General features: G+C 45.6%; 1 protein-coding gene across 2 annotated transcripts; it reads right to left on the bottom strand.

Annotated features, from left to right (window-relative positions):
* Positions 1–894: 894 nt before the first annotated feature.
* LOC107810535 (pentatricopeptide repeat-containing protein At4g16470-like) lies at positions 895–15258 on the bottom strand. Of its 2 annotated transcripts, XR_001653671.2 has the most exons (3): positions 13519–15258; positions 1293–2524; positions 895–1228 (listed from the first exon to the last, which is right to left on the bottom strand). XR_001653671.2 is itself a non-coding variant. In XM_016635329.2 (2 exons), the coding sequence occupies exons 1-2, from the start codon at positions 14327–14329 to the stop codon at positions 1545–1547; spliced, it is 1791 nt and encodes a 596-aa protein (XP_016490815.1). In that variant the 5' UTR covers positions 14330–15258; the 3' UTR covers positions 895–1544. The 2 variants fall into 2 exon arrangements, 1 of the variants encoding a protein (XP_016490815.1); XM_016635329.2 differs by having other exon boundaries at positions 895–2524.
* Positions 15259–15595: the final 337 nt, after the last annotated feature.

The raw sequence follows: 15595 nt of genomic DNA, 5'->3' as shown, positions 1-15595 counted from the left end.
TATAATAGGGGAACCCTAAATAAGGTACATTTCTATTTACAGTAAAGAATATTATTGGGACAGTTGTCTAACTGCGTAGTACGGATTCGTACAAATCTATTCCGGGATTTACGCCATGGTAATCTTGCTCATTCTGTTACAAATCCATAACGGCATTATCTCGAGGCCAATCACATTAGGCTCTGACATTTCTCGAACACTAGATTCTTCGAGCCTCGTACTCTTTCGTTGAGCTCGATCTTTGTCCCTCGAGCTCAAACTCGATCCATCCCGAACTCGGGCTTAAGGTGACCCTTCGAGTCCGAAAAATCGGTCATACCTGATTTCGACTGTATACAGTTATAAGCCCAAATACGTTCGAAGTGATATATTTGAATATATCATTACCTTAGATGTTGTCGTACAAAAAATTAGTTATTAATATGGTTAAGTAGTTTATTCAAGGTTCTAAAATATTTCTACTGTTTTCTTTCTTCTATTTTTTTAAAAAGATTTTGTACCTTTTTCCTACAAACTTCAATAAAAATAATAAAATTCACTATTAAATTTTTGGAGAACTCAAAATTTTGCGGCCTAAAGAAAACGATTTATTAGCCTCCACCTTTGTGCAGCTCCTGCATCTAATAAATCCTTTTCGTTGTTCAACAGTTTTGTATTTATCAGAAATCCAAATTGCTTTCCTTCCCCTAATACTCCATTTAACCACTACAAATATCATTCTCAATACTCAAAATTTCAATAAACTCATGACGGTGCAAATAGCTTGAAAATTGAGATAATTTTATTAGAGCAGGGAGGGGTTGAAAACAATTGAAGTCGATTACTTGACTACAATAGTTTTCACTTTCACAGCTTGAATTTTGAATTTCAGGTTCCTAATTATGATTCCAAATATAAATGTGTAAACTCGTTTTCTTTCGTCCTGTAAATTGATAAATCAAACAGTCTTATTACCTTCATTAAAAAAATAACATACTGTAAATTGAGATAAAGGAAAGGTAATAATAGTAATTATTGTCGGAGGAGGAGGGGAGGAGTGGTTCAGGAGAGAGTATAAAACCTTTCTCTAAGGTTATAGTTAGAGAAATATTGTTACTGAATAGTGCAGTGTTCAAATGACAAATCGCCGCCTCCCTTTTTATCCGCCTCCTTCTTTCTCCCACCTGTGGGATTACACTGGGTTTATTGTTGTTGTTTCCTCTATTCATGGACTACAGCCCCTACATTTCTGTATCATCCAAGAGCGATTATTACCAAACAATATGAAAAATGGGAGATCAGCTCACAATTACCTTTCATAATCTTCCAGCTTCCATGGTCTAAACTCTGATCGCCAAAGTCTATCAGTTCCCCAGAAATCGCATAAGAATGACCATTCTGCTTCTGCCTATTTAAAGACGATCATTGTGCTCCTGGTGGAAAAGTTTCATTTTGCTTGGACAAGAACTTGGTGCTAAATGAGCATTTCAGGCAGTAGTGATCCTGAACTTTCAGGGAGAGTCCAAATTTTGCCAAATTTGAATAGTTTACAGGACATAGATATGTTAATTACATGCGCATTCCAGTTCATCCAGGAAGTAAAAGTCGGTGAAATCCAGAACTTTTTCCTGGAATTTCATCTGCAAGTTCATCTGCTTGAGTGCTGTACGGATTTCTTGAATATTTGGATGAGAGATATCCCCTCCCAGAAAATAATGTACCTTATTTTCAATCTCCGTCCAACTATATGCCGGTTTCTTTTTGATGCCATGTTCTTTCATCAAGCCTCTCACTCTTGTAACCTCCTCCCACATACCTGCTTCAGCATATATATTAGATAACATAATGTAAGGCCCTGAACTATCACCACCTAATTCCATGACTTTCTCTCCAGAAAGCTGCCCTAGTTCTACATTGGAATGAGCGCGACAGCCAGCAAGAAGGGCACCCCAAGCAGCTAAATCAGCTTTAAAAGGCATCTCTTGTATAATGTTGTAAGCCTTGTCCAGCTGACCAGCTCGGCCAAGTATATCAATTAAACAAGCATAATGCTCCGGTCTTGGAGTAATTTTGTAGTTTTTTACCATTGAATCAAACCAAGAAATACTCTCACTAACCAACCCTGCATGGGCACAAGCAGATAATAAGCTGAGGAATGTTATACCATCTGGTTCACATCCTCTGAGAACCATTTGCTCCAAATATGCAACTGCTTTCGCATACAACCCGTGTTGGGCAAAGGCAGCAATTATAGTATTCCAAGAGACAAGGTCTGGACTTGTTATTAATTCAAAAGTCAACTCACACTCAAAAATGCTGCCACATTTGCTATACATAGTAATTAGAGCATTACATATGGAGACGACGGAGTCTACCCCAAATTTAATGACAACTGCATGAGTTTGTCTACCAACTAAAGGAGATGCAAGAGCAGCACATGCAGAAAGAACTGAAGCACATGAAGACTGATCTGGTCGAAGAGACACCCTAAGCATCTCAACCAGTAACTTGAGTGCGTCTTCATTTACTCCATTTTGTGCATAACCTGTGAAATTCCAACAGAATGAATATAGGAAAGTGTATTGGCACCTGAAAAACAAATTATGCAAAAAGCGACCACACATCCAATATGCTGATACTATTTTTTTCAATTGGAGAAAAGGGGTTTGAACTCTAATTTTCCCTTGCAAGAGAATTATCATTTATTAAGCTAACTCCTGGAATCGTAGTATGTTGGATGAATGCTATCCTCCAACATTACTTGAGTGCTCAAGAAACGCATTTAATTTTATACCACATAAGGTGATTTTCTGACATCCAATAGTTACTTGACCCAGCTATATAGTCACTCAGCTAACTACACAATAGAGGATGTTAGACTCAGAATAGTAAAGCTGAAGCAATGTTAGTTAAGCTAATAAAATGTCAAATCTAATTGCTTTGTAAATGTGTATACGGCGAATCCAGGGGCCCAATTTCCCCATCATAGAGTCATCTCGCGGTCATGCTCCTCGAAGCTCGAAGCCAAGGTCGAGACTCACCCTCGGGGGTGGTCAGGTATCGGTCCGGAGGGCATCGCGTTCCAACAGCTATAGCGGGCTACAACAGGCAAGAGGGGAGTTCCCAAGGCACAAGGCTTAATCTGACAAGGCTGACCTATCCGGGGCCTATTTCGAGATGTCATATCCAGCCATCCTATCTCCACGCCTTCACAGTTACCACATTTTGTACTATAGCGGATTTCCCTCCTATATAAAGGGGATCCCCATTACTTTGTAGTCTCTCGGCTGACGTTGCTCCAACTATTCTCCACAAGATCAATAATATTTCTCCCTCTCTTCTCTCTAACTTGTTCGTTCTTATTAGCTCGAGGTCACTCTTAACATTTATTGCTTTCATACTTGTTCTTCATTTATTGTTTGGTATTGGCCATAAAGAGCCTTGCTTGATCATATCTCAACTGTTATCCCATCCCGACTACCCCCGATAGCTCGAGACCGAGCTGAATATCGGCCCCGAGGCTCCTTCATCAACCAGTCCGAGGCTCGGGCGACAAGCCCCTGGGTTTGATTACTGCCCCGTTTCAGCTTGTATCTCTTCATTAAACTTCATACTCTTAGCTTCAACTGCTCTAACAACTAGCATAAAAATAGATCACGTATTTTTAGAATTTCATTTACAAATTTATTTGTTGTTACTATTTTCACGGTAAACAGTTTCGCGCCCATCGTGGGGCTAAAAATAATAGTGATTATTTTCTTGCTGGTTTCATTTCAAAAACGCAAATTATCTCTCACACTTTTTCTGGCCTAAGATCTTCGGTTTCATGACAGAGCGCCTAGCTCGGCGAGTAAAATGGGAAACCGGAACCTCGAAAACAACAGAGAAAAGGACACGATAGCCCTAGAGGCCGGTACACCACCGGAGCTAACCCGGACAGAAGGGAAGGTTCTCCAACATAACGTCCACACGATTATTGGGGGAACCAACGATCCCCAAGGACCCATGTTCAAACGAATGAGAATGTCCGCTATGGGAGAAGGACCGACCCGAAAACGCGTGCCCGAAGATACCCTTGTATTCAGCGAGGAGGACCTCGAGGCTACGATGGAACCGCACAACGACGCGCTAGTGATCTCGTTTCTCTTAAACAACACCAGGATAAAGCGCGTGCTCGTGGATCCAGGCAGCTCGGCCAACATAATTAGGTCAGAAGTAGTAGAACAGCTGGGGATGCTCAATCAAGTCGTTCCCGTCCCTCGAATCCTCCACGGCTTTAACATGATCGGCGAAAGAGATCACCCTCCTGATCAACACGTCTGGCGCAATCCAGAACATCGAGTTCCAGGTCATCGACGGCGACATGAGATACAACGCCTTACTCGGCAGGCCTTGGATACACAACATGAGGGCAGTGCCCTCAACCTTGCACCAGGTGATAAGGTTTCCCACGAGGGATGGCATCACGACCATACATGGAGAACAGCGGGCAGCAAAAGAAATGTATGCGGTCCACCATGAGACGCCAGCCTCCACACGCCCAGTCTCAGACAAGGAGGGAAGCATGCAGACCCTCAAAGACGACGAGGAAGACTTCTTCGTCCCCCGAACCTTCGTCGCCCCCGAGGAATCGGATGCGACCAGATCAACAGTCGAAGAGCTGGAGCAAACCGTTTAGATTGAGCACCTCCCGGATCGCAAGGTATACCTAGGGACGGGGCTGACCCCCGAACTCAGGACAGGGTTTATTCAATTTCTTAGAAACAATATCGACTGTTTCGCCTGGTCCAACCTAGATATGACAGGAATCCCGCCGGAAATAACCTCCCAGAGGCTGAGCGTTGATCCCAAATTCAAACCCGTAAAGCAAAAAAGAAGACGCAGTCCGAGGTAAAACATGCCTTCATCAAAGAGGAGGTAGCGAAACTTCTTAAAATTGGATCCATTAGGGAGGTAAAGTACCCCGAATGGCTAGCTAACGTAGTAGTAGTTCCAAAACAGGGGAACAAGCTAAGAATGTGCGTAGATTACAAAGATTTGAATAAAGCGTGCCCCAAAGATTCTTTCCCGTTGCCTAATATCGATCGTCTGATCGATTCTACGGCCGGCCACGAGACCCTCACTTTTCTCGATGCCTACTCGGGGTATAATCAAATCCAGATGAACCCCGAGGACGGGGAAAAGACCTCGTTCATCACGAAGCATGGTACATATTGCTAAAACGTAATGCCCTTCGGGCTAAAAACCGCGGGAGCAACATACCAGCGCCTAGTTAATAAAATGTTCGAACATCAAATAGGTAAATCGATGGAAGTATATATTGATGATATGCTAGTCAAATCCATGCGTGCGGGACCATTTGACCCATTTGCAGGAAACTTTCAACATCCTCAGAAGCTACAACATGAAGCTCAACCCCGAGAAGTGTGCCTTCGGAGTAGGTTCGGGCAAATTCCTGGGCTTCATGGTTTCAAACAGGGGGATCGAGATCAACCCCGATAAAATAAAAGCCATCGAAGAGATCACGGTAGTAAACAATGTAAAAACCGTCCAACGGCTGACGGGGAGGATAGCAACCCTGGGCAGATTCATATCAAGATCATCATACAAGAGCCACCATTTCTTCTCCCTACTCAAAAGAAAGAGCAGCTTCGAATGGACTCCAGAATGCCAACACGCCCTAGAAAAACTGAAACGGTACCTGACTAGCCCGCCTTTGCTGCACACACCCAAGGAGGATGAAACGCTATACCTATACCTAGCCGTGTCCGAAATAGCGGTGTACTCGTTCGAGAAGAGCAAGGTACGCAATTTCCTGTTTATTATGTAAGCCGAACCTTTGGGGACACCGAAACCCGATATCCCCATTTGGAAAAATTGGCTCTCGCACTGATAAGTGCCTCGCGCAAGCTGAAGCCTTAACTTTATGTCACTATATCTGTGTTCTGTCAACTTATCCCCTTCGGAGCGTACTGCATAAACCTGAGTTATCGGGTCGATTGACCGAATGGGCCATTGAACTTAGAGGGTATGACATCGAGTACCAACCTCGGACGGCCATCAAGTCCCAAATCCTGGCGGATTTCGTGGCCGATTTCTCGCCATCCCTCGTGCCCGAGGTAGAGAAAGAACTTTTATTGAAATCAGGTATGTCCTCGGGGGTATGGTCCCTGTTCACGGATGGTGCCACAAACATAAGAGGATCCGGACTCGGTATAGTCCTAAAGCCGCCCGTCGGCAGCATCATCAGACAATCCATAAAAACCGCAAAACTAACTAACAATGAAGGCGAGTATGAGGCTATGATTGCAGGTTTAGAATTGGCGAAAAGTTTGGGGGCCAAGACTGTCGAGGCAAAATGCAATTCGCTCCTCGTACTAAGCCAAGTGAACGGAAGCTACGAAGCCCAAGAGGACAGGATGCAAAGGTATTGGACAAAATCCAAATCACATTACGTCGCTTCAAAAAATGGACCTTAGTCCATGTACCCCGAGAGCAGAACAGTGAGGCCGATGCCCTCGCGAACATGGGGTCCTCTGCTGAAGAAGAAGAAGACCTGCTCCCCGGAGCTGTCGTCAAATTGTTCAAATCTGTGGTCGAGGAAGGTCACGCGGAGATTAACTCCACCAACCTGACATGGGATTGGAGAAATAAATATATCGTTTATCTAAAGGACGGGAAGTTACCCGCAGATCCAAAAGAGTCGACAGCCCTGCGAACCAAAGCAGCCCGGTTCTCGCTCGACGAAAATAGGGCTCTGTACAGGAGAACTTTCGATGACCCCCTGGCGGTATGCTTGGGACCGGACGACACAGATTATGTGCTCCGAGAGATCCACGAAGGCACCTACGGAAATCATTCCGGGGTCGATTCTTTAGTCTGAAAGGTGATCAGAGCGGGCAACTATTGGGAAAGCATGGAAAAAGACGCCAGGGAATTCATCGGAAAATGCGACAAGTGTCAGAGGTTCGCTCCCATGATCCACCAGCCCGGCGAGCAACTACATTCCGTTTTATCACCATGGCCATTCATGAAATGGGGAATGGACATCGTCGGCCCTTTGCTGACGGCGCCAGGTAAGGCTAGATTCATTCTATTTATGACTGATTACTTTTCAAAATGGGTGGAAGCGCAGGCCTTCAAAAAAATAAGAGAGAAGGAAGTCATCCATTTTATATGGGATCACATCATATGCCGGTTCGGGATCCCGTCCGAAATAACGTGCGATAACGGGAGGCAGTTCATCGAAAACAAGGTAACACAGTTCCTTGAAGACAACAAAATCAAGAGAATCCTGTCAATGCCATACCACCCGTGTTCAAACGGCCAGGCCGAATCGACGAATAAAACCATCATTCACAACTTGAAAAAGAAATTGGAGAGCGCCAAGGGAAAATGGAGGGAAACGCTGCCCGAGGTGCTGTGGGCATATCAGACAACTTCTAAATCGGCTGCCCGAGGTGCTGTGGGCATATCGGACAACTTCTAAATCGAGCACCGGGGAAACACCTTTCTCTCTAGTATATGGCGCTGAAGCACTGATACCAGTGGAAGTTGGGGAACCAAACGCCAGATTCCAGCACACTAATGAGGGCTCGAACAACGAGGCCATGACAACGGCCCTCGAGCTGCTCAACGAAAGACGAGAAGCCTCGCTGGTTCGGATGGCTGTCCAGAAGCAGAAAATCGAAAGATACTACAACAGAAGAACAAATCTCCGATATTTCGGGATCGGGGACTTGGTCCTAAGGAAGGTTACTCTCAACACCCGAAACCCTAATGAACGGAAGCTGGGCCAGAATTGGGAAGGGCCATACCGTGTCCTTGGGATAGTTGGCAAAGGATCCTATAAGCTTGGCACCATGGAGGGCGAACAGCTTCCGAGCAACTAGAATGTATCGATGCTTAAGCGGTATTGCTACTAGGGCGTCCGATTGCAAAATCCTGCAAATATCCTCGAGCAGACGTCGCACTCTTTTCCTTCGACCGAGTTTTTTATCCCGAAACGCTTTTTTACCGGTAAGGTTTTTAACGAGGCAACGTCCACGCATTTCCCGAGAAATGACAAACGAGGTTCCAATAGGAAATAATGTACCAGGCCAAACAGTCGAGCGAACCGTGTCCGCCTGAGCCAGGCTTACAGCAACCCAGCAACATGTATTTATGCCAAGAAATTAAAGAATATCTTTTCAACATCGCATACTCCAAAAAGGAAATTTCAGCATGCTCACGGCAGGGATCCCTCCACCAAATGCGTCCCGAAATACTCGGAGACTTAGCGTCAACAATTTGGCACCCGCACGACCCCAGGGTCGGAACTCCGGGCTCATAAAGCCGCAACAAGGTAACTCCGAGCTCTCGAATAACGGCCTTCGAGCCTAAGCAAACTCGATGACTCGGAGACTGTCGCCAATCGTCGTACACTGGAAAACCCGAGGCCGTAAGACCCCGAGCGGACGGACTCGGTATAACCAGATTTATTCTACATAGCAACAAAAACTGTAAGACCTCAACAGGCATGACAAACTGTAAGACCTCAACAGGCATGAAAATTTGTAAGACCTTACTACAGGCATAAAACGACTACGGCCAAACACATACGACTACGGTCAAAACGGCTGCACCATCCAAATTAACGCGACTCGGGGACACCCGACTGTCACTAACAAAATCGCACGCCATTACTTCGAATATATTTCGAAAAGAACCGGTTAAAACAGGCTTCCCTCAACAGGCAAACAAGCTTCGACCATGTCAGCTCCAAATCACAAGGTTTCAAGCTACCCAACCTACGAGCTAAAAACCTTCCGAGGTGCTCGAACATCACCGCTAACGACTTGAAATCGAGGTTCTTCCTAAACCAACAATGGGTCAGGCAAAATCATTTTAAAAGGACCTTAACGAGAGGAAAACAAAGCCTACAAAATGCCCACGGGCAAAAGCGTAAGAGCCACTGTCGCCAGCCAAACGATCCTCCGGGCCGCACACTAAAAGTTCTCAACGACCAAAGAGCGTAAGAGCCACTGTCGCCAACTTGAAAATTGAAAACTTGAGGATTAAAATGAGCTCGAGTCGTAACCCGATTCAGAGACCGGATCCAAAATAGTTAACTACACATGCCTAAGGGCACAGCGTAAGTTCCATTGTCGCCAACCAAACGAGTCTCCGGGCCACACACTCAAAAGGTCGTTTCGACCCAAGGCGCAAGAGCCATCATCATCCGCCCATGCAGGCACGAAAAAGCTTGAGGGTCAATTGAAGCTCGAGTTGCAACATGACTTGGAGACTGAACCCAAAAACAGGCAAAATACTAATACCCAAGGGCAAGGGATGAGAGCCATCATCACCCGACCGTGCAGGCACATGAGATTGAAGATCGAGTAGGCTCGAGAAAAAACTCGACCCGGAGACTCAACACAAAACAATTGGGCAAAATTGCAAGAGCTCTTGCGGCAGTTCACACTGAAGGCCGCATCGACCAGCCGTGTGACAACTCTCAAGCCAGCCCGAACGGGCCACGGCGCTATATCGCGGGTCTAAGGTTCTTTCGCCAATTCTTGCTGAATTCAAAGTAGAAAGGGGAATAAGGGAAACAAAGCCGCAGGATTCTCTTTATACATATGCCAAAATAAAAGTACTATGTACAAATAGGGAGATCGACAGGAAAGAACAACAAAGATCCTAATCTATTGCCGAACCGGCAGCCTCAATAGCTCCCCAAGGGTTGCACCCAGGCAATTACGAGTCCCCCGACGGCCCCTTCTCAACGGCGTCCTCTCTCCGGGGATCCACCCCCATTTTTAAACACTACTCGAGCTGCCTTCCAATGCGCCCCCAATGGTCTGCTTTCGGGAACTCGGCCAGGCACGATTCGCGGCTCGAGGTAAAGTCGGGCCAGCCCCCTCAAACGTCCTCTCAACGCAAGAATCTGTGATGACTGCTCCTCCCCCATGCAAAGATACAAGCGCCTCGGCCTCAGCTTTGATCCGAACTAATGCGGCCACCAGTTCGGAATGGAGGCTCTTATACTTGTCACTATCCTCCTTCTCCTTCGCGTCCTGGAGTTGACGCTCGATCAAGGTAACTCTCCCCTGAAGGTTGTCCCTCTCGGAAGCCATCTCGCTCACGTGCCGACTAAGCTCGGAGATTTCAGCATCTCTGGCCCGAAGCTCCCCTCTCAGCAGGGCATTCTCGTTCTCAAACTACAAAAATCAAGGCCCGAGAAGTTAGAAGCAATGAAATCTCACAAGGGCTCAAGTAATAGTAAAAACAAGGGATGAATAACCTGCTCGGTAAAATAGGCTTTCTCGCGTTCGCAACGGCTCACCTCATCCTGATACTGGGCGAGAGCCTGGTTATAAAGCATTTTTGCCTGAAACCATATAAAGAGACAAGTTAGAAGAACAAAGGCCGGAGCGGCCCAAAGCGGCGAACAAGGTTAGCAGGAGTTACCCGCTCACAAAGTCTGCCCATCTCGCCAAAAATGGATGAAGCATCGACCTCAGAACTACCCTCGAGAACGGTCGCCGGCCTCTCGAGTGCATCTCCGCCTTTGACCAATGCTCCTGCCTCAGAAGGCTCCTTGCGAGGGGAATCTTGCACTTCGTAAGATGGAAGGATCTCCCCTTGAAGAGAATCGACAACAATCAACGGGCTAGCAGGGTCAGCCAAAATCTCCGTCCATTGTTCACCTTGGGTCCCAGATCGAGGCCCCTCCGAACTGCCTGCGAAGGGCGTCCCAGCTCGAGAAGAACTCCGGCCACCTGCCAATTCAAGGGCAGTGCTCGATACCCCATCCATTGCCTCACCGCCACGAAGTTGGGCCACGACGGCATCAGACTCCTGTCCGGGAACATCCATCCCCACGGCCCGAGGATCGATCAAGTCCAAACGCTCTTCGGGAGTTGCCGGGAAGCTGCTTTCTCCCTCACCTTCAGCACGGGGATTTCCCGTCGCCTTGGAGGACGGAACTGCTGGGTCAACCTTAGAATCCTCCACCTTGGCCCTTTTGGGCTCCGGTGGCCCAACGGATAGACTCCCTGCCTTTTCTTCTCCTCGCCAAACACCAGAGCGTCCCCTCCAACGGACGGTGCCTCCCTCGTCAATGGGATTTCTCCCAGACCTACATGGATGCAGAGGTTAAATGCGAAGGATGGAGAAAGCTACTAACAGCAAACTGCGTCAAAAATACACGGATGCATCAAGGCTCGAGGCTCACCATGGTCTTTGGCTTCCCACCGAGCTCGGGATAAATTTCACCACGCTTGTTCGATATACGGACAAACTGAGTATAAACGACCAACCCAACCTTGGAGATCCGACACCGCGCCAGGGTAGATCGCTACGGCTGAAAAGACAAGAAAAACAGAGTTAGACGCATAGGGAAATATCGCCAAGAAGGAGCAAAGACACCACGTTTACTTATGCCCGACGTTCCACTTTTCAGGGAATGACATCTTATCCACTGGAATCAGGTCAGACGTCCTCACTCGGACGAATCGGCTTAACCATCCCTCGTCCCCGAACTCCTCGATGCAGGCAAAAAGGGATCTCGGGGCTCGGCAACGAAGCTTGATTAAGCCCCTGCGAAGAAGTCGGGGACTATACATCCGGATTAGATGGTTCAGGGTGAAGGGCATTCCCTCTATCATGCTCGAGTAATGCCTGATCATATAAACCACGCGCCAGAACAAAGGATGAACTTGACCCAAAGTTACCTGATAACTCCGGCAGAAGTCGAGAATCACAGGGTCGATCAGGGGCGAGGATGACTCCACCGGCCCCAAGGTGAATGGGTAAGTATACACACTCAGAAATCCGGCTCATAGTAATATCTTCCTCCCGAGCGGGAATCTCCATGAGCACGGTATCCCCCCAACGACAGTCGGCCCTTACTCTTTCGATATCCGTCATAGAGCTGATATACCGAGTTACAGGCTCGCGGCGCCCTGACTTCGAGGAAAGTCTCTCGACCCTAAAATCAGAAGTCATCACAAGGATCCTGGGACACACTCCTCGACACAGGGGGAAGTGGCCCGCAACCTCCTGGGAAGCAGAAGTGGAAATTTTCGCCATCCTTGAGAGAATCTGAAGGAAGAAGAAGAAGTGGTTGCGTTCTTGAAAAAGAGCAAGAACGAGGGAAAAATAGACCTTACTAGGGGGTTTTTGGCACGAGATGGAGTCTAGAAAGGAAGAGGTGAGTATTTATAAAAGCGTCGTGGATACATTGAAGGAAGCCAACCGCCGCAGTCAATGCGAAAAACCTGCAAGGACAGCACGCATGGTGCACCTTGGCATCTCGTAGCCGTTTGCAAGAACACCAAAGGAAGCAGGAGTTCAGGACCGTTTCTTATCATATCCTGCCGCTTTCACTCTAAGAAACGCGGAGACTATCTGTATACGGCGAATCAGGGGCCCGATTTCCCTGTCATAGGGTCGTCTCGCGGTCATGCTCCTCGAAGCTAGAAGCCAAGGTCGAGACTCACCCTCGGGGGTCGTCAGGTATCAGTCCGGAGGGCATCGCGTTCCAACAGCTATAGTGCACTACAACAGGCGAGAGGGGAGTTCCCAAGGCACGCGGCTTAATCTGACAAGGCTGACCTATCCGGGGCCCATTTCGAGATGTCACATCCAGCCATCCTATCTCCACGCCTTCACAGTTACCACATTTTGTACTATAGTGGATTTCCCTCCTATATAAAGGGGATCCCCATTACTTTGTAGTCTCTCGGCTGACGTTGCTCCAACTATTCTCCACAAGATCAATAATATCTCTCTCCCTCTCTTCTCTCTAACTTGCTCGTTCTTATTAGCTCGAGGCCACTCTTAACGTTTATTGCTTTCATACTTGTTCTTCATTTATTGTTTGGTATTGGCCATAAAGAGCCTTGCTTGATCATATCTCAACTGTTATCCCATCCCCGACTACCCCCGATAGCTCGAGACCGAGCTGAATATCAGCCCCGAGGCTCCTTCATCGACCAGTCCGAGGCTCGGGCGACAAGCCCCTGGGTTTGATTACTGCCCCGTTTCAGCTTGTATCTCTTCATTAAACTTCATACTCTTAGCTTCAACTGCTCTAACAACTAGCATAAAAATAGATCACGTATTTCCCGCCAAACACTTTTTTAGCAGTTGATTCAATAAAATTTTGAGCTTTCATAGCACTCCAAATCCAGATGCTTCAGCTTGTATTTAACTGATATTTTGGACCAGAATCAAGTGAATACAGTGCAGGAATACTTAGGCCATTCATCAAATTAATTTAAACAGTAAAGGGTGTCTATCTCATCATAAATTAGATTGATTCAGTTCAATAAAATCTTAAAGTTACTAAGTAAAAGATTATGGTGCACTTGCCTGACAAGAAGTGAACACAACTCTCCAGTTCTATGCTCAATTACCGTAATCACATTACATATGAAAATAATGAATCATCACTGTCTTTAATTATCAACTTAATGAACCACGATAAAAGAAAAAAGAGAATCAACCACAGGGATCACACTATCTAAATCTCGAAAATCATACTTTACATACCTGAAATCATGGCATTATAAGCAACACTATCTTTACATAGTATTCCATCAAACAAAATCCTTCCTTCCTCCACCCGTCCCTCCTTGCAATACCCAATTACCATAGCTGTAGTCGCAACAACATGCTTATTCTTAGCTGGCATCTTTTCAAACAACTCTTTTGCCTTATCGAAACACCCGTTCTCTACATACCCATTAATCATCACAGTCCAAGAAACCTCATTTTTTTGTGGCATACGGTCAAAAAGTGACTTTGCCTTGTCAATCTCACCTTTCTGCGTATACCCATCGATCATTGCAGTATAAGAAATCACATTCTTTCTAGGCATCTCATCAAACAACCTCGCCGCCGCCTCCACCATACCATGTTTAACATAACCCGAAATCATTGCATTCCACGATGCAACATTCTTCTCAGGCATAGTGCTAAAATATAAGTAAGCATCATCAATGCTATCATTTTCCACGCAACCTGCGATCATAGAATTCCAAGACACTACAGTCCTCTCAGGCATTGATAAAAACAGTTTCTTTGATTCACTGAGACACCCATTTTGCCAGTAGGCTGTAATCATTGAATTCCAAGAAACAACATCTCTGTGTAACATTTCATCAAACACCTTCTGAGCAGATTGGAGTTTACCTTCTCGTGCCAGCTCATTGATCCTGATGTTGCAGTTGTAGACAACCTGAGGTGATTTGGAGGGTTTGCTCGTGCGGCGGGAAATATAACGTTCAAAGCTATGGCAGCAAGGGAGGTTTAATGGTATGAAAGTTTTGAGCTTGTAGCTCAGGAAATGGCGAACAAACATTAAAGATAAGGATATATGTAGAAATGTTGAAATGGAACCACCTATTGCATGGGGCAGCAATTAATCAGTAGTATATTTGGGCTAATTAATCAGCTCTTTAAGCCAGTTGGTACTGTAATTAGGGGAAAAATTTGAAGGACAAATATCACTCAAGTTAATGAGATAGAGGCGTTGTTTTGTATTTTTTTGGCTTAAGAACTTTTGGCAAAAGTCCTATAGAGTTATCAATCTGGTATCCTTGAAAGTAACTTGAAATTCTTACAGCTTGTTTGGATGGTTGATACCTATGGTTTCATAACATATCGTACCTTATTGTAATATATTGTACTGTATCGTATGATGAATATAACATTTGGATAAATTCTATTGTTTGTCAATCACTCTATGATATCTCGCACCAGCAATGCTCAAACTCTCTTTTCAGAGTTATTCTTTTCCCCAAAATCCGTGGTACATCCTATATACTTTACGTCATCTATAGGAGTACTACTACGGGCTCTTGGTAGTTTATGGTTCTCAAACCCGTTTCTGTGAGTTTATTTGATTCAGGAGACACTCATATTGTCAATAGACTGTAATCGTTGAATTCCAATAAACCACATCTCTCTCGGTAACATTTTATCAAACACCCCGCGCAGATTGGAGTTTACCCTCTCGTGCCAATGCATTGAGATCTTGATGTTCTAGCCTTGTGCCTCCAAGGATAGAAAGTAAGAGCTTGTGTCCTCCTATTTAAGATAATTCCAATTCTACAGAAAATGAGATTTTCTGTAGGATATGACTTATATGGATGTTGTGTTTCTTTGGCACTCCTTATGACATTGCCACACAGCAAAATAGTGCAGTTTCATTCTCTGCATAGTCCTACGCTCAAACTTCCCCGAGTATAAGATAAAACAAAAAACATATGTACCATCTACCTTTGGGATAATTTTGTACACGTCTACAATTCCACTCATATGTAACACCTACACCTACACCTACACCTACACCTACCTTTGGGATGATTTTAAACAAATTTCAAGTGCCACACTCACAGAGACGTGGATAGCACGAAGTTAGCTCTCAGATTTAAGAGCCTGCCAGATATGTTGCGTAGGTAGATTTTATGAATCCATCTCGTAAGAATTAGGCTAAGAGAGTCCAATACTTTGCGCATTAAGAAATGATGACAAGGCAACTTATTATAAAAAGGGTCAACTGAGGATCCCTTTGACATGCTTTTAAAGAAGCTACATGGACAAAAAACCCTTGTGCCAATGCCAC

The sequence above is a fragment of the Nicotiana tabacum genome, chromosome 11 (genome assembly GCF_000715075.1).
Source record: "Nicotiana tabacum cultivar K326 chromosome 11, ASM71507v2, whole genome shotgun sequence".
NCBI lineage: Eukaryota > Viridiplantae > Streptophyta > Magnoliopsida > Solanales > Solanaceae > Nicotiana > Nicotiana tabacum.
Note: the sequence above shows the minus strand (reverse complement) of the source record. Positions and strands in the feature narration are given on the sequence as shown.